At 57.7% G+C, this 18,407-nt stretch overlaps 1 protein-coding gene across 3 annotated transcripts in view; it reads right to left on the bottom strand.

Annotated features, from left to right (window-relative positions):
- Window positions 1-18,407, bottom strand: part of RBBP8NL (RBBP8 N-terminal like) — a 64,824-nt gene that overhangs the window by 3,041 nt on the left and 43,376 nt on the right. Inside the window, exons 1-12 of one of the 3 annotated variants that reach the window (XM_083801012.1) lie at window positions 16,778-16,855; window positions 16,272-16,343; window positions 8,581-8,739; window positions 7,519-7,561; window positions 6,847-6,942; window positions 6,405-6,517; window positions 6,018-6,090; window positions 4,618-4,784; window positions 4,374-4,456; window positions 2,913-3,076; window positions 1,524-2,346; window positions 1,078-1,186 (exon numbers count right to left, since the gene is read on the bottom strand). In XM_083801012.1, the coding sequence (XP_083657138.1) occupies window positions 1,078-1,186; window positions 1,524-2,346; window positions 2,913-3,076; window positions 4,374-4,456; window positions 4,618-4,784; window positions 6,018-6,090; window positions 6,405-6,517; window positions 6,847-6,942; window positions 7,519-7,561; window positions 8,581-8,647 (1,738 nt within the window). In that variant the 5' untranslated portion in view covers window positions 8,648-8,739; window positions 16,272-16,343; window positions 16,778-16,855. Of the gene's footprint in view, window positions 1-1,077; window positions 1,187-1,523; window positions 2,347-2,912; window positions 3,077-4,373; window positions 4,457-4,617; window positions 4,785-6,017; window positions 6,091-6,404; window positions 6,518-6,846; window positions 6,943-7,518; window positions 7,562-8,580; window positions 8,740-16,271; window positions 16,344-16,777; window positions 16,856-18,407 lie in introns of those variants that run through there. The other 2 variants (XM_083801013.1, XM_083801014.1) reach the window with 2 other exon arrangements.

Raw genomic sequence — 18,407 nt, 5'->3', positions numbered from 1 at the left:
CAATAACACTGTCTCTGTAGGGCTTTGCTATGAGGAGGTGGTGAGCACTGTCCCGAAGCCAGTGGCCATGTGCAGGTGATGAAGCCGAGGGGAGTTTAAAATCCCAGACTTCTCAGAGCTCTGTCTGACACCCCGAGCACCCCATCACTTCTTGCCCTAAGCCTGCTCCTGCCCACCCAGGTCTGGCAGGGGGGCTGCAGGCTGGGCAGCTTCCCTCCTGCCCCTGCCCGGGGGGGGACGTTGGTGCCGCTCTCAGGCACCCCAAGAGCCCCGGCAGCCTGACCCCGTCCTCACGCTGTCCTTCTGGGCGTTAAGGTTCACTGAAAAGTGCAGAAGTATCAGTGCATTGTTTCCTGGGCTTTGTGTCAACCTTCAGGTGAGTGCTGAAGAAAGTCCTGCATTTTCCCACACCCAGAATGTAATCAGCTGAAATTCTTCTGCCATGATGATATCTCCCTAACATGTAAATCACCGAGGACTCCCCCCCCCTTTTTTTTTTTTCCACCGTGCAAAATCCCGCTCTGGAGAGTGTTCCCAAACCACTCCGACACGCCCAGACCAACTAATCCAGGCGAGCTCAACTTTCTGGCCGAGCCTGTAGGGCCGGTAGGGAGCAGGTCCCAGCCGACGTGCCTCCCGCTGCGCTCCACATGGCTGCTGCCTCCCACCCCACGGGGTAAAACTGCCCCCCTGCCCCACGGTGTTCAGCAAGGAGAGAGCAGCTCAGGCTGGAGTCACTGCTCAGTTTGGGGATGGGAAGGACTTTTATTGGGGACGGGGCGTGGGAAAGGGGAGAGTGCTCCCTGTCCTGCCTGCTGCGGGTAGCAGCATCCCTCCCTCCGTGCTCAGGGTGAAACCCTGAATTCCCTGAGGGTCCAAAAGAGCTGGGAGCTAGGAGCACCCGGTCCCCTGAAAGGGTCTCCTGAGCTGGTTAACACCTGCTGTGGGCTGCGGAGAGTGCGGGTGGTTGCAACAGCCAGCACAGGCTGTTCCCTGCTGCAGGATGCCTCCACGCACTGCAGAATGCGCCTTTGGCTCTTGCCTTCTCAGATGTCACGCTTGCCTGGGGCTCCTTACCTGGTTCTCCCTTGTGTGCACTGGCAGCCAGTCTCACCCTGGGCTCTGTGAGGGCCTCTGGGTCGCTCAGCGTTGGCTTGCTTGTAGGATGCGTCCGGGAGAGAGCGAGCTGTAAAGAGCAGAAATCCCATGAATGCCTACAGGTGCCCTAGCTATACAAATGCTGCCTTCACAGGCAGGAGAGAAGGGCTGTCCCCTGCCCCTACGTGATGACGGTGACAAATGCAGGGATGAGAACCAGCCGGTGTGGAGGGAGAAAGGCTGCTGTGTGCCTTTCTGCTGAGCCAGGTGGAAAATCCCATCGGCAGACACGTGGCAAAGCCACCCATTCCTGGGCCATTTCAGAATGGGACGTTAACGGTGGGTGTAATGACACTGACACCGAGCACTGGGCTCCCAACAGCAAGGAAGGGGCCATGGGTGTTGCCAGCCTGTGCGGTACTCACCATAGCTTCTTCCTCCTGCTCCTCCTCCTCCTCCTCCTCAGGAGCACCGTGTTGCTCTGCGAGCGGTGCACGGGCAGTGCTGGGCCAGCGGCTGGGGGGACGTGAGCCGTCCCGCTCCATCCCGTGCCGCCCGCAGGGGCCGTGCATGGGGCTGCCCCTGGGGCTCGGCCGTGGGCTGCCGGCCTCCCGCGGCTCCCGGCAGTCCCTCCAGCCTGCTTCCCTGCCGCGGCCAGCATCCGACAGGTCCAGCGGTACGTCCGCACCATAGTCCCTCCCCGCCTCCACCTTTTCTCGGTGCTCAGAGCCATCCCGGCTCAGCCAGAGCTCCTTCTCCTCCTTCCCATCCACGGCATCCTCCAGGAAGGACCTCTCCTCCTTGCACCCCCCCACGATGCTCGGCCACGGGGACAGGGGCCGATCCTCGGGCACGGATTTCGGGTCACTCTCCGCCCTGGCCCGTTGGCTTTGCTGCCGCTGGTGCAGGAGGAGATGCTGCAGCCGCTCCCGGTGCTTGAGGAGGTGCAGCTTCCCCTCCAGGTGCTGGTCTCTCATGTACACCACGGCGGCGGGGAGCTTGAGCAGGGCAGTGCGGTCGTCCCAGTCGTCGGGGGGCCTCATCCTGCCCTCGCCGTCTTTGGCCCTGAGCAGGTGGCTGGGGAAGCTGCCGTCCCTGTCGGCCAGGGCGCAGTTGCCCGCCAGCCCCAGCTGGTGCAGGGAGAAGTGCCTGTTGAGGAGGCAGAGCTGCTCTTTCCGGGCGGTCAGTTTTAGGGTTTCGTAAGACGAGGCAAGCTTGGGTGAGTCTGGCTTGGCTGCTGTTAAATAGCTAAAAGAAACAGGGATAAAATAAATCACTCCAGGACAGCGGAACAATCCCCTAATTGCCGCTGGGAGACTCTCACTGTGCGGCGCGTGAGCCTGCCCATGCAAGCCGAGTCCCGGCTATCACTTATTTTTTGGCAAGGGCCCCATGTGCGGGCTTTCCCTGGGGGTGCACCACAGGTCCCCCCCACAACGGGCAGCTCGGTCCGTGCTGGCTCTGCTTAGCCCTCTGCGCCCTGAAACCCACGGGGAGGAGAAGCCCTGGGAGGTGCTGAGCCCTGCAGAAAAGCCCATTAGAATAGATAAGGAGCAGCAGGGAGGGCAGGCGGGACGGGCACCCGCTGGGGCTGTCTGAAGATGAAGGAGCAGGAGCCCGGGCTGGTCGGGCTGGATTCCGGTCATTGTTGCTGGTGTAAACTGGGAGACCCCCCCCCAGCCCCCTTTCCCTGGGGCTGTGGGCATTGCAGGATGTCTGCAGAAGAAGGTGGGCGAATACCAGCCACCCAAAAGGGACAGGGGCAAGGATCCGGCCCGTGCCTGCCCACCACCAGCCCCGAGCGGGGGACTCACGGCTCCAGGCTGGGGCTGCGCTCCCGCTCCAGCGGCAGAGGGGTTTTTCTTGCCGGGGGGGACACTGCTGCTCCCGAAGGACTTTTCTCCAGGAGGCACGGTCTGGAGCCGGGTCTCACCAAGGCGATGGTCCCGTGCAGCTGGTTGGAGATCCTCTGGGATGCCTGTGGAGAAAACTCTGGGTGAGCGGTTTGGCTGTGAGCAGCAGGGCTCTGGGTGCTACCCAGACCTATGCCAGCGTGAGCAGAAACTTCTCCTGGGTGCTCCGTACAAATAACATCTTGCCATCAGCTTTTACGTGTTTCCACCCCAGAGGTGCTGAGAAACGATTTGGTACAAACCCAATCACCAGCTGAACTGTAACATTACTGGTTTTCCCCAGAACGTTCCCCTTCATGCTTCCTAGCAGGACCTATCACATGTTTTATTCCTTATTTGCTGGGTGTACTTCCAGTGAAGCCCTGGCTCTGAAGCCAGGCCATCACGATCTCCATCTCCTGCCATAGAGGGCTCACCACATGTTCTGACTTGACTTTTCCCTGCCTACCCAGAGATGTCACCAAGCCTTCCTGCGATCCCCATTAATTATCCTCGCAGCCTGCCCGCGGCCTTACCAAAACCCCACTTCACCTGCTCTCTCAGTTTTATTGTGGCGTTCGGGTAAGCAGAGCCCGTGCCAAAACAAAAGCATCCGTGTGGGTGTGGATGTGGGCTTGGGTTCCCATGGCGAGGAGCAGGGCTCCGGGTCCTGCAGCCTCATCCCCCCGTGCCCAATATCACCCTACCACTCAGCATCCCTCGGCTGACACACACGCTGCGCTTCAAAGGCACGGCAGGCTGACATCAATGCACGCAACGGCAACCACCGAATGCCAGCCCCTCCGAAAACACTCATATTCATTATGCTGCAGATGGAGAGACATCTGTGATGCTCTCGGGCAGGGCTGCTGTGGCGTGTTTGTACTCTGTACCCAAACCCTCCACATTTCACATGCTCTCCAGGCTTTTCCATCTTTCACAGAGCTCCAGCCTCCTGTTCCTGACTATAGCTCAGGATAAGCTGCCCTGAAACGTGGGTCAGCATGATCTCCCCGTGACCAGGGGTTTCCCTAACAAGAGAGGAACCAGCATGATGGGCAGAGGACTGGGGGATGCTGGGTGCATTGTCTTGGAGGGTAAACATGGCAGCAAACCAAAGGGGTGCGCTCTCACGATGGGGAACAGGAGCCTATGCCAAACCCTAAATGCTTTGCTAGTAGATAGTGACAATTTCTGCACCTGGCATTGGGTAGGTTCCCTACTTGGCCTTGGCAACAGTGGGCTGCCCAATTCTGGCTAATTGTTTTACCCCCTAAATGCTTCCTACTCATTCTCTATCATCTTATACCCCTCGTGATCTGTACAGATGACCACCATAGTGGGGAGAAGACCTGAGGACGTCAGGCTACCTCTGTCACTCACCATTTCTGCAAGGCTGGCCTCCTGGAGGACGGTGCTTGGGGAAATCCTGCTGCTCGGAGAGCTTCTCTGTCCTGCAGGCTTTTCTGCAAAAAAAAGACACAGCCACCCACCGTGACAGTCCCACACAGCCACAATTTCCTTCTGCCTCAAGCCAGCATGTGAAGGCAGGGACCCTCTGCTGCTTGTGTGCTTGGCACCAAGGCTGCAAACCCCTCGAGAGGCAGTGGGAGGCAGCAGCACCCACCTTCACCCAGCTCAAGCCCCGGCACATCGTGGTGGGTCTCCTCTGCTGCCCTGGGAGCCCCTCTCTCGCTGCTGGCGTTCCTGCTCGCTGGGGACAGTAATGCCAAGGGGGAGCTGGGCGCGGAGCTGCTCTCTCTGGAGATGGCTCCTGGGCACTTGGTCCTGTCCCTGCGGAGAGGGGACACGAAGGAATGAGAAGGGGCAGGAGAAGGAAATCGCCAGGTTGAGAGCCACTGTGCTGGCAGCTCTGAGTTACAGAACCTGATATATAAATATACATATTTATACACAATGTGGTTATACCGGCTCCTCAGCCTCCTTCCCTTTCAGCTTATCACTGGCTCAGCTGCAGTCTGCAGCATGGGACGGAGCCAGCGCGACAGCTCAAGGTCTGATTTCCCCACCTGGCCGTGGGTAACGTCGCGGGAAGCCGCAACGTTGGGTAAGCCAAAAGCCAGCCGTGGCTGTTGCAAGAGCTGTGTGAGAACCCATACGTCCCCGCCTGGGCTTTCAGCCTGGCATAGGGGTGGATTCAGGGCCTGGGGGCTGTCACCATTTTGAGCTGGCAGAGCTGATGCTTTTGGTCCCCAGGAGGGAGCCGCTGCAGGTCTGAGCCCTACACCTATGGCATGGATCAAATCCTGGCTGGACTTTGTGCCAAGACATGGATGTTTGGGTGAAAACCTTCCTGTGCAGCAACCGAGGGAAAAGCAGAGCTGGCGCGCTTGGTGCTCAGCAAACCCAACCGGATCGGCAGCTCCGAAACTCCCCAGGCCTTGAAAAGCATCGGGGCGTAGAAGTCAGAGCTTCTCTTTAAGCAGGTCGTGCTTCTGAGCTCCAAAGAAAACACATTTCTAAACTAATCCCTCCGTGCTAATTCCCCCGGACTTTAAACACTGAGGAATGAACGGGTTTCTATTTACTGGCCCGCCCGACGGGTTGCTTGGCTTTCAGCGCAGCGCTGTGCCGGGACATCAGCCTGCTGGAGCAGCTCCTCTCTGCCGCAGCCCCTTGCGGTCCCGTGCACGCAGCTCTGCCTCCTGCACCAGAGTCATCCTGCTGCCTGTGGCTGCTGCTCTGGGAGCTCTGAAATCCCAGGGCGAGCTCCGTGGCCAAGGCGAGCAGCCCAGGGCTTTACTTCCCATCCTCGGTTCCCTGTGGGGGTACCCGTGTTCCCCGAAGGCTCAGCTCTTGGATGCATGTGAAGAGCTGAGTGAGCAAAGCTCAGTGAGGACTTGGAGCATGACAGGTATTTTGCTGTCTTAGCTTCTACAGGAATCCATGGGAATTAGGTGCTAAAGACCCACCAGTTCTGGGCTGACCCAGACCCTGCTCGATGGCAGGGAGGCCTCTGCAGTACCAGTGCTGCACATCATGAATGACACTCAGAAGAGCACTTACTCCAGGCTCTGGAGCCTCTTCAGTTCTTCCTTGAGAGTTTTATTCTCCTCCTTCAGGCGACTCATCTCATTAGCTGCAAAGAGACAAGAGGAGAGCTGCAATTTTGGGTGCTGCACGGAGCAGGGCTGCAGCCCCTATTCCTTATCTCTCATTTTACTGGAGATACGGAGGGCTGCCACCCCCAGATGCGGTACTTCATGTGCGGTTTCCAGATCTCATTTCTCAATACCTCCACGCTTCCATTGCTCCCTCCCTCCTCCCCATCACCAAACACCTCCTGAGTGTGCAGGTATTGGAGTGGCTCCCATGCAAATATCAAAGAGAGGCACTGCCTGAGCAAAGACCCAGCCCGCCACAGCCAAGCTTACAGCAGACCTTGGTACCTACTGAGAATGAAGATGTGCTGGAGGCTCTGGAAGTGGGAGGTCTCGTACTCATTCTGCTTCTTTTTTGCCAGCTCCTGGGTGACCATGCATCTGTCGCAGAGACCCGCTCGCAGCCTGGATGAAAACCCATGGCCGGGAGCGTGTTACCACACATCCCCGTGGGAAACGAGCACCACGCACGTGCAGAAGGGTGTGTGCCCAACCCATCACGAGACACGTGAGCAAAACTGTCAGCGCTCACGCAGCCCCATGCTTCCACCTCCCCAGCCCCTGCCCCACAGCCCCTCGGTTTGGGGAAGCTCCCCTGTGCCAGCCCTCCAAGTGGCAGAAAAGCTGCTCACGTGCTACAGCCCGCTTTTGGGAGACACCAAAACCCAGACTGTGCCTCTAGGAGAGTGCACGCACTGCCACCGAGAAATGCTTAGCTGAAAATGAAAGCTTACCTGTTTTCTAGCACTTTCACGTTTTCTTTGAGGACCTTCTGTTGTTCCCTTAGTTGGTGGTTTTTAGCAAACAACTCTTCGATTCTCTGGGCGTCGCTAATGTGAGAGAAGACCCAAGAAAAGAGGGTTACCAGGCTTCTCCCCAGACCTGGGGACTTATCCTCAGCACCCGGTCAATGGGAAAGGTTTCTGCTCTGAGCGCGCTGTGCTGCTCACGCTGCTGCAGCTCAAAGCGCTTTTACTTGGGCAGAAAACAAACGTGTTGGAGCTGGAGCCCAGGGAACAGCCCAGGTGCTGCCCTTGGAGTCAGCAGCTTGCTTTGTCCCGTTTTGTTGCTTCCCAGGAAGCACTGTAATTAATTAATGAATTCCCAGGAATTAATATAACTTCTCATTGTGTCCGTGGGCAGGCAGGGTGGAGGTGGGCTGGGATCAGCCCTGGCTGCCCCTGCTGGTGACCTGCACGGCGAAAGGCACCAAAATGCTTAAATTTGGTGGAGCCCAAAAGCCAAACGGTGCTCTCTAAATCAGGGAACCTCCTGCTCGGGGCTCGTGGCCTTGGTGGGCACCTCCTCAAGACACACAAGTGCCTGGGAGGTGTTTAACTGAGCAGCGTGAACCTCTCCCTGCACCGTGCCGGGACGTGGGCACCGCGGGGCTGGGCACTGCTCACCGGCACTTCTCCGTCGTCAGCTCCGTTAGCTTTGATTGCAGCCCTGCAATAATTAACAGAGACAGAGGTGGGTGATTAGCGCAGGTTCCGTGGCACCTCAGACACAAAAGGCAATAATCTAGGTTCAGGAGGGTGCCTCGGCTGGGAGGAACCTCACCGCTTCCAAACCTAATCCCTGAGAAAGACTAACGCCTGTGCTAAATGGCAGCACGGGTTAATGTAACTGGAAAAGCTGAACAGAATGGGAGCACATTTTGTATTTCCACTGTTTAATGAGTTTGCGTTTCCTCTCCACCCCCGAGAAGTCTGTTTCAGTTTTGTTTCCAGTTATTTCAGCCACGCCAGGCATCTCCCAGGTGGGCAGTGTTTTAAGGCTGTCAGGGCTGCAAAGCAACTTGGAGAATATTTACAGCTCAACAAGAATGGCTTTCGGTGATGGATCAGCAGACGGTACATTTTGTCAGATCCATTTTATGCAAAATGGATGTAAACATGTGGTTTGGATTGCTCAATGGTTTTCTCTAACTCTCACATGGCCTGAAATTACACAAGACAAGAATGAATTCATAAGCCAGAATTGTTCAAAAATGCTGTTGTTTTGTTCATAATGCTGATATTGGGAATTATTTTAATAGGAAAACAATTGGATTTGGCATTTGTTTGCTTAACTTAGTGGTTCTTATTTCAATGATGTATGACCAGGAAACTCCCTAGAGGAATAAACTATCCAGCCTTACTCCAAGGTTTTCTGTAACAGAGCCTCCAACTCCGGCTACTTCTGCCTCACGGATTATTGCATCTTTCCCCTTTCCCTCTGATCCCCCAGTATCCAAGCCATATCCCAACCCTCCTGGCCTCACAGAGGACACCCAGCACGTGTACTCCTCACTGCTCGCACCCTTCTGCCACCCTCCCTGGCGTCTGCTTTCTTCCAGGTGTTTTCCCAGCACTTTTGCAGAACGTGGGTGGGAACAGCATCACCACCATCACACCGACAAGTCACCCTTGTCACAGACCATGGACCTTGGCCAGTTTATAAGAAGACTTCTCATGTCTCCCTACCTTGAACTTCTTTCTCGTGAATTTCCTTGAGCTTGTTCAGGAACTCTGCAAAAGTGTCTGTGGTCATGTTCAGGGCTGTGCCGTGCTCCCAGGCTGTGTTGGAATTGCCTGCTTCCAGTATAAGGATGTCCTTCTCTTTTAAATTATTCAGAATTTAGCCTAGAACAGAAAAAGTGTCCATTAAATATATATATATATATATATATCTTGTGTATATGGCATTTTGCAAAGCCTTAGAAACAGGACAAAGAAATACCTGCCCAACTGCAGAAAGTAAAATAATTTGCTAACCCATACACGGAACAAAAGTAGCAGGCTCACCAGGAGGAGGACTCTCAGAGCTGTCCAGCCTGCATCAGCCCAGGGCTGGGACCACAGATAAAGCAGAAGAGCGATGGCTTGGAAAGTGGCATCGCTGCAGGGCATCGCAGAGGGCTCTCACCCTGCGTTTGGGCAGGAGGAGTGTGCGACCTGGGCACCCAGGAAGCACCCTCTGGGTGTGCCAGCAAAGCCTTGCACACCCGCGGAGGACCCGAGCTGCACCACGAGAAGAGGGACATCCCCGTGGGAGCCTTCAGCGTCGCCGCGTGGGAGCTGTGCAAACCCATGAAACATCACGCCGGGTGGCTGAATCATGGCCGTTAATCCCCTTCCCGACAAAGCCACTTAAGCCACGCGGATATTAACGGGGAGCAATCTGCCCCTCTGTGTCTCAGAGGTGACGGGCTGGAGCGGAGCTGTCGGGACTGGAGTTTCGCAGCCCCACGGCAGCACAGGGAGAGCCTCGCAGCCTCCGCACGCTCCCCTTCCCTGCTGGCACCCGCGCGCCTTTATCTGCATGCAGAGCAGAGGTGTGCCTGATCGCCTGCATATGCAAGATGTGGGCATGCAGAGCTGGAAGAAGAAACTTTCCCCTAAAGGGTCTGATTTTAAAAAGAAATGAGGCACGCGCCGGTGAGCACAAGCAGCAAGCTCGGCTTGTGTGCTCTCCCCACGCTCGGCTCGGCGAGACGGCGACCCGAAGAGAGCCGGGGTGCATCAGGGCTCCGCTGCAAACCGGGCTCCTTGAACGCTAAACTGAGCAGCTTGCCTTGGCTTTTGAGCAAGTCTTGTACAAACAGACCAGAGATTTTGCTGTTTTGGGGAACAAAGAGACCCCAAACAGCTTTGCTCCCCCTTCCCTGGGCACAAAGCTGCCTTTCCCAGGGCTGGGTGCTCCCTCACAGCCTGCAGTGCGCTCCCGAGCGCAGCGTGGCTTGTTGCAGCTCGCACAGCTAACAGGCTGGCTCGGGATCAGCCACCGTGAAATGGGATTGGGAACCGATCTCTCCTGCTCAACCTCAAGAACCGTAGCTTAATAACGAGCCAGGTGAAATTACACCCAGCTCATCTCCCCCAAAAAACCCCGACAAAAAGATGTTAACGAGAGCTCCCTCGGTGTAGCTGGCAGCTTCTGGGGATTGCTGAGTCCTGAACTGGGTGCTGCCTGGGGCGAGGGGCAGGTGGTGAGATTTTCCACTGCCTCTCAGGGCTGCAACCCCGTGTGCTGGCTGGGCAGGCTTTGAAGTGCTCAGGCACTCGTTACCAGCGCTGCAAGGTGGGAAGGTTTTGCACCTGGAAGCGAAGCCGCCGAGGGAGCGTGGGCTCCCGTCGGCTCTCCCTGGTGCTGGATCAGCCCCTGCCCACGCTGCCGTCCCCAGCGCTGCCCTGTCCTGGTGTCACCTTCCCCGTCCTGCTGGCATCTCAAGCAGCGCCAGGGCGTTTCGGTCTGCAGCTGGGATGTCCCGGGAAAGTCACGTCCCGTTTCGCCTCGTGCCAGCCTGCAGCCGGGCAGGCAGATTTGGGCTTGGTGGTGGTGGGAGCTGGGGGCAGGCAGGATATGGGGCCAGGTCCCCATGGGCCATGGGGCAGAGCCCTCCCAGCAGTGCCGCGAGCAGCTGCGGTGACTCAGCGCCGTGGGCAGAGCCTGGCAGGTCAGGATCCGGGGCTGTAATTTTGGCTGGGGTGTGGGCAGCTGCTCTGCTCCCCGCGCACAGCTGCAGCTGTGGCTGGAGAGAGGCTGGGACTCCTCATCCTGATCTTCTCAGCACCCCTGAGTCAGCAGGGGATGCGCGACCTGCCTGGGGCTTTGGTCCTGGGCCTTTGCATGGGAAAGCTCTTGCAAATTTTGGTGCTTTTTGAGCTGCCAGCACCCGTCCCTGTCTGCACATGGGACCTGCACATGGGACTGGGGAGGACCTGGAGAGGAAATTGGGTGTCTGGTCTGTGCGCACCCACAGTTACAAGGAGATGTTGGGGAGCATCAGCCCCCACATTTCTGTACCCAGGATCCATCCTTTCGCCCTGGCGGAGCAGCCCTGCAGGCAGCCCGGGCTCCCAGCAGTTTTGATGTGCTCCCTTCTCACCCTGTGTGCACCAGCCAAGGCGCGAAGCCGCGGCCCCCTGCTCCTCCGCCCCACTCGGGAGGATTTATCGAGGGAGATTTATTGATGAAGACCAGAGCACAGAGACCCCGAGACAGGGGTTTCATTTACAGCCCTGAGCCCTTTCCCGAGCTGTCACCATTAATATACACCCGGCGGCGCTGGATGCGGCCCCGTCGTGGGGCCGGGTGTATTTCACAGTGACGGGTGCCCTCTGCTAACACAGACCCAGGGTTGGGGAGCTCCCCCGCCAGCCCCTAAATCTGGCTGCTTTGGAAAAAGCACCGGGGCCAGTGATAGCTTCACTCCCTTGCTCTCTGTGCACCTTCCTTCCTCTTTCTTGGGGAGGGAGAGCCACGGGGAGGGTGTTTCCTACCCCCTGCCATGGGGTTTGGGAAGGGGTGGGCTCGGGCAGCGCTGCCTGAGGTTCCCAGGTTCCCAGGGGCTCTGGCCTCTCCTTCCCATCCCCGGCACAGCCGGCGGTGCTCGCATCCCCACCCTCAGCACCGTGTCCTTCCCAGAAGAATAAAGCAGCTCATTAGCTAAATGAGCTTAAGTCATTAAAAAAAAATAAATTCGGGACTCTGAAGTTCTGGCACCGTCGGATCAGCTGAGCTTAATGGATTTATAATCAGATATTTCCCCATCAGCAGTGGTTCAGCTTCACGTTGGGTTTATGCACTGTACCTTTCGCTGTGTGACTGCTGGGCAGCGCTGTTCTCACTACCCAAACTTTCTTCTGTTGGCTACCCCGCTATGTTCCTGGTCTAATTTTAGAAGCATAAATTGAATTTATACTCAGAAAAGCCGCCTGATCACTCATGGAAAATCTGCAGTGCCGGGAGTATTTTGCAGGCCAGCGTGAAGCCGATCTGCTTTGCCGATGAACTGTGCGCTTGGCAGATTTGGGGGAGTTTATTTCTGCTGGCAATTGTTTATTTGTACGGCCGACGAACGTGGCACGGGCTGTCCCACCAAGCACTTGTTCTCTGCACACCGGTTGTGTGTGCGGCTGCTGGGTGGGGGCTGGCACATTGCAACCCCCCCAACAGGAGGGACAGGAGGAGCAACTTCAGCTCTCACCTCCGCCTCGCACAACCCGAAAATCCTCGATGAAGCCGAGCTGCTGCTCCGAGCGGCTCCATCAGCGCCAAGAGCAGCCTGGGGGTGGTTTACAGACAGCCCTCGCTGCAGACCCCCTGCCCCAGGGGGGTGTAGACCCCTGCACCAGTTTTTGGCTTGGGGTGCTGGCTGGGGATGCTGACTCCTAGGCCATCCCGAGCCCCAGAGGGGCCACGAGGCTGCAGCCGCCTCTCCAGCCTTTTGGGTTTCCTGCAGCTCTCTGTAACGCTTGCCCATTGCTGCAAATGAGGGACAGTGGCACAGGCTGACACGGGGCTGCAGGGCACAGGGCATATGCTGCCCTGCTCAAGGGTGGGTAGATGTGCCCCATTTCAGGGCAAAAACAGGGGCGAATCCAGCCTCAAGTCCCAACCTGCGCACCTATTTACTTAAACCCCATAAAGTCTGCGTTGCCATAACACAACACAGCCCCTGCCATAGTGAAAGCAGCAGCTCAGCTTCTCCCCCACCACTGCAGCCCTTTTGGAGGCAGCTTCTGCTTCTCTAACCCCTGTGGCAGCCACCAAAGCAATGTAGATTTTATTCAATAACGTTATTACTGCCCCAAATACCCCACCTGATGTGTGCAGCAATGCGGTTGTGGGATCCCTAAGACAGGAGAGGCTGGTCCTCTGCAGTACGTGAACATGCCCAGGAACTGGACTTTGGATTTCATACGGGGGGTGAGCATTTATGGGACTGAGGCGGGCGTTTACAGGATCTCTCCTTGCACCTTCCCCAGCTGGGAAGGGGGCTTTGCCCTCCTGCCCTCCTGTCCCTGCCGTCAGCAGCTCCCTGTTGCTTTGATGAGGTTTAGCAGCAAATTTCCATCCTGCTCCCCACATGGGACGGCCACATTTGGACCCTCTGGCCGTGCCGTGATGCTGCTCAGGGCACGGTGGGCTTGGGTGGATGCACGGGGAGCGAGGGCAAGTCTGTGTGCCTGCACGAGGGCTCAGAATAGGAAAGAAAATAGTCACTTATCTGCCTGTGCATCTCGGGATAACCACAGCTTCTATAAACATTGCTTAATTAACACCTCAAAATGCTCTGGGAAGTGGGTAATGAAGCATTATCGCGTTTTTCAGGTGTTTTAATTGAGAAGCGGTGAGGCTCAGGGAATAGCTCAAGGCTCTGTCGGGAGCAGAGGCACAGCTGCCTCCTCCCAGCCCAAAGCACCCAAAGAACCCAACGCTCCCTTGGCCTCCCCCTTCCCCCCAAAAAAAAGCTGGGGGGAGCGGGAAGGAGCTGCCCTGGGGAGCTGGGGAGCGATGGAGTCAGCCCATGGCCCTGTTACGCTGCGTGCATTGTAGCACTTTGGTCCTGTTCTCCCCTCCTCGATGGAAGAAAACCTCGAAAGCAACGTGCTCTAGAGCCCACACTGCTCCTGGTGGATGGGGAGCCCATTTCTGCCCTGGGTTTTATCCTGCAAGGTTCCTGGGTTTTATCCCGCAAAGCTCCTGGGTTTTATCCCGCAAAGCTCCTGGGTTGCTCTTGCCCTGCTGGGGGCTGAGCAAGGCTGCAGCAGCACCGGGACACCTCGGGGGCTCGCCTCTGCTGGGCCAGCTGCTGGAAACCAGCTGCTGTGGGCATCTGCGGTCCTGCACGAGCAAGTGGGTCTTGTACGGGATGAGGGGTGTGAAAATCCATCGTAACCACGCTCGCATAAACCGGCGCCTCTGTCCCTGCTGTGGCACAGTGTGCACGGCCATCGTGAGCCAGTCTAACACAAATGAAAAGAATAAATCTCTCTCTCCTGGATACAACGCAGATAATGAAGTCCTTAACTGAATCAGCTTTTCTCTTTGGTGCTGTTTATAATAAGAAACATTTGGTCCTGCAAAACCATACTGGGTGCTGGTCGCACTTGGCTGGGGGAGAGAGAGCCGCGGCGCTTCTCCTCCCCGGGAGCTATATTAAACCCCCTATATTAAATCCAGGTCCCCTGCTGATGGGGATGCCCCGATGGGGGATTTGGTGCCTGATTTGGGGTGAGGGGTTTGCTGGGGTGCTGTGAGGGGCCCTTTCGTTTGCAGGGATCTGCTCCACATGAGCTGCACTCGCTGCTCCGTTCTTGGGCAAGAGCTCACGCCTTGGGTTTCCCTGCACATTCCTCACGGCTCTTCCAAAGCAACAGTGGAGTAAATCTCCGGATTTTGCTTCTCTGCTTTAAAGGTTCCTTTTGGCAATTTCAGCAACAAGAGGATTTCAGCTGTCATGCAGACGAGGTCTCCTCAGGTCGAGCAGAAGCGGGGCAGGAAGGGTGGATGCTTTCTGCTCCTGGCCAGGTGTGGGAGCCAGGTTCCCATCGCTGAGAGTGGTACAGGAGCACGCTCATGGGGAAGCGGGGCAGGAATAAAGGAGCTGCCTCCAGAAGTCCTGGAGAAGCTTTGATCAAAGATACCAACGACTAATTCCCCTAAATCTCCATCCTGCAGGAATTCCTGCAGCTCATGGCAAAACAGATGGGAACTCTAGTGGAGGTAAAGTGCCCGACGCCTCGGATTTGGAGGAAAAAACCCACCCAGCCTCATCCAGCCAGGCTGTGCCTTCCCTGCCCCGTACAGCAGCCCCCAGCTGCAGGCAGCTTTGCAGCAGAGCCCGGCAGCTCCTGCCTCAGCCCCCGCCGCGGCGCAGTTTGCAGGCTAGCTGGGACTTGTGCTCCCTCGCCGCTGCTGAGCGCATCGGGGGCAAAGTGCAGGGGAAGATGCCGTCTTTGGGAAATATTTTGCATGCCCAGCTATTCTCTTCTGCTACTCTTAGGCTTGCACAGAACCACGCTTTCTCCCCTGGCTAAAGCCAGTCATCTAAAGATAACGGGGTGCTTGACCCTCTCCAGGGCTCTGCAGGGAGCTCCGCTCTGCCTGGGCTTTAGCCCTGTTGTGGCACCACGGCTCTGCCCTGCACGGTGCCATCCCAGCAGGACAGCCTCAGCCAGGCATTTTTATGGGCTGAGGCATCTGTTTGTCTCAAATGCTTGGTGACACATTGCTGATGGGGACACTTTGCTGCCCAGGCTGGCTTTTGAAACAATACCACGTGCTAGTGTCCTGTGTCCTCCACCAGAGCACATGGGAGGATGTGTGCTTGGCTCCCCTGTGAGCATTTTCAGGCCTTTCTGCATTGTGGGACCATCCCAGCAGCAAAATCAGCACCAAAAGCAATGTGCATGGACACAGTCCCCCCCCTCACCCCCCCATCACATCCTTCAGCCCGGATTTAAGGGAGGGGAGAGCAGGGAGGGGATTGCAGCCTGTGGGCTGCTCCGTAGCCCTGGCAATAGAGACGTGGTCAATTTAGGGTGGGAAAACGGGGATGGGAAGGGAGCCTGACAACACCACTGGAAGCTATCTGCTGCTGAGCGTGCCCGTGGTTTGGTGCAGCCCAGCGTGAGATGCTGCATGGAAGGGGTGGAACGGGGCGATGCCCCAGGAGCTGGGTGTTGACACCCAGGGCAGCGGTGCCACCTGCCCAGGACAGGCACTGCCACAAACCCCCGTGCTCCTGTGGCTTGTCCCGGTGTGACCGAGGACGCGGCTTTGTCACAGCCCCAGATATTTGCTCAGAGAAAGCCTCCGGTCCCTGCTCTTTAAATACAAATGCGACCGGACTCCCGACTACTGGCACACACCCCGACACTGTAACCTGCCGCGACACTCGTGCAGGCACTGCACTCATCCCGAGCGTGAGCCGGGTGCCATTTCTTTGCATTTCAAATCCCAGCGACTTCCCACCGCCCTTCCCGCCCAGATGGAGAGGCCAGAGGAGAAGGGTTTGCTGGCGAGGTGAGCCCAGTGGTGCTGGGCAGGCTCAGCCCTGCTCCCTGCCGACCCGTCCGCCCGCTCCCTGCAGCGCCAGAGCCACCGCTCTGCAGCACGCCTGCAGCTCCCCGCCTGCGAGGAAAACCCAAATTTCCTCCGCGAGCCCAGAGAGGGGACAGAAAAGCAAGCCAAGCCGTGCCACTGCCCCTCGGACGGGAGCAGGGCCAGGCTCCTGCTGCTGGCACCAAGTGACAGCACTCCCCGGAGCGCTGCCATGCGGTTTTGGGGCACTTCTCCAGGCACAGCCCCCCCCAAAGCTCCCTCCCCAGCTCCGTGCACCAAGTGCCAGGGGACAGATAAAAATCGGTGCGGGCACCATACTCACGGCGGGGGACTGCCTCTGGGTGTCTCTCCCTCGACTCCTGTGGCTCAGCTAAGCCGGGATCAGGACAGTCACCTGGGACACGGGAGGCAGAAGTGAGCAGTGTGGGTGAACTCGCACAGACAATAAGCCATAATTTTTTCTTTGCAGTCCGACTGGCTCTGCTGGTTTGCGATTCTTTGCCCCGGCAGCAGAAAGGAGGCAGAGCGCGGCTGAAGCTGCTGAGCAGGTTCTGCTGTAGCACAGAAAAAGCGGCAGGACCAGTAGGGTTTGAACCCAGATAGAGATTTGATTGTTTTCCCATAATTACAGCCCAACCTGCGCTGTTGGTTGGAGTCAATCACATTAGCAAACAGACCCATTTAAATAATTCAGCCACCATTAAGGTGGGAATTTCTGCTTTTTACGTAACGTGGCCCTTTCGGAGTGGAAGAGCACAGCGACAGAGGCATCCTGCCCTACTAAACCCTTGAGCACCCATAAGGCTAACTCAGAGGGATGTTGCCTACCTGCAGGGCCACTTCTTGGGGGGGCAGCGTGGACCAGGGGCTGCCTTTGGCCTCGGCTCCCTGCTGTGACAGGGCTCAGCACAGGGCACGCAACACGGCCATGCAGCAAACAGCCTGGGACAGGAGAAGGGACGTGCCCAAATCGACACCTCTGGCTGCTTGCAGGCGCAGGTAGAGAAAAAACCCGTGGTCTCTGAGTGCCTCTCGGGGCACCCTGGGGTGGGGGAGCAGCAGGGGAAGGCTGGGTGATGTGGGTGCTGATCCTGGCCGGCAGCCCCAGCCCGGGTTGTCTCCCCGCTTCGGCTGCTGACACAAGCAGCTTCCAGCCCAGCCGTGGGCTGGCAGAGCCGAAGGCGACGTGGACACCTCCTGAGCCTTTGAAGTGCAGCTATTTCAGCATCCCCCAGAAAAATGCTGGCATCAACTCCCCTGCCCGGCCCAGTCCCACCAGGCTGGGCAGGTCCAGCTTCACCCGCGCTGCCCCGCGTCCCCGCGGCTGCTGCGAGCCCAGGAGGTGTGCGCTTGCAGAGCGCATGTGCTCACCATCAGCATGGCACAAAGAAAAAGCAACAGAAAGTTGTCACTGACGTGTTCAAGAAGCAGAGGGCACATCCTGCTTGGCTGAGAGCCGCCTGGTGAGTGCAGGGCCCCGCTGGTGCAGATGCCTGTGAGCGCGGCTCTGCAGGAGGGATGCACCCACATTGGTTAGCAGGACGTGAAAGCTGAGGAAGGCTGTTCCCCCGGGATATTTCCAGGGCTGTTGGGTAGGGAAAAGGGTTGGGAACATTCAGCTGAGCCCCTTCTTTGAGTTACCCACTGGGGAAGCCCCACAATGCTGCACATCCCCAGATCTCAGCCCCCACCTGCCAGTCAGACCCCGTCGCTGCGTAAATCCCCATCCGTCCACCGGCAGCAACATCCCCACGCCGATTTACACCCCAGCTGCTGAGCTGGCTGCTTAAGTAAGCCCAGCGCGGCGCTGAGCATCCTTGGCAGCGTTTCCTGCAGCAATCGCGCCGGCGATCTGCAGCTCTGCTGCCAAACGTCGGCTTCGGGCTCCACCGGTGGCACGCGGACGGGTCGGGCAGGCGGGGACCAGCCGGGGCTGCCAGGAATGCGGCTGCACGCCCACGCCATGGAAATGGGCGGCAGGTAAACAAGCAGCCGCTCGGCGAGCTGTGGTCCTCGGCGGACCTGTAGGGACTGTTTGGCGGTTGCTCATCCTGCATGAAATTCCCGGCTCGTTCCTCTGCGAGAGGGACGGAGCAAGGGGCTACGGGGGGGTTGTTTTCACCCAACACTTCTCACAAGCCATCTGCGGCGGGCTAAAGGAAGCTCTTGCTTTTATTCCCTTCTCTTTCCTTTTGGGCTGTTTGCTCTACAAAGGGATATGGCAATTAGAGATTGATTGCTTGGTCCAGCCCAGTACCTCAGGCTGATGTCTGCGGTGGTGGAGTTAATGGCAGCCCCACGGAAGAGGCATCCAGCTGTGCTTGGACCAGCCTGGCAGGGCAGCAGGGAGGCGCAAAGCCCTGCCGGATAACCAGCAGCAGCCAGACCTCCGAGTGGGACACGCGGCACCGGTCGTGGGGGCACCGCCACCGCCAACGGTGCAGCTGCTGTGCTATCT

This window comes from Anser anser (assembly GCF_964211835.1).
Source record: "Anser anser genome assembly, chromosome: 16".
NCBI lineage: Eukaryota > Metazoa > Chordata > Aves > Anseriformes > Anatidae > Anser > Anser anser.
Note: the sequence above shows the minus strand (reverse complement) of the source record. Positions and strands in the feature narration are given on the sequence as shown.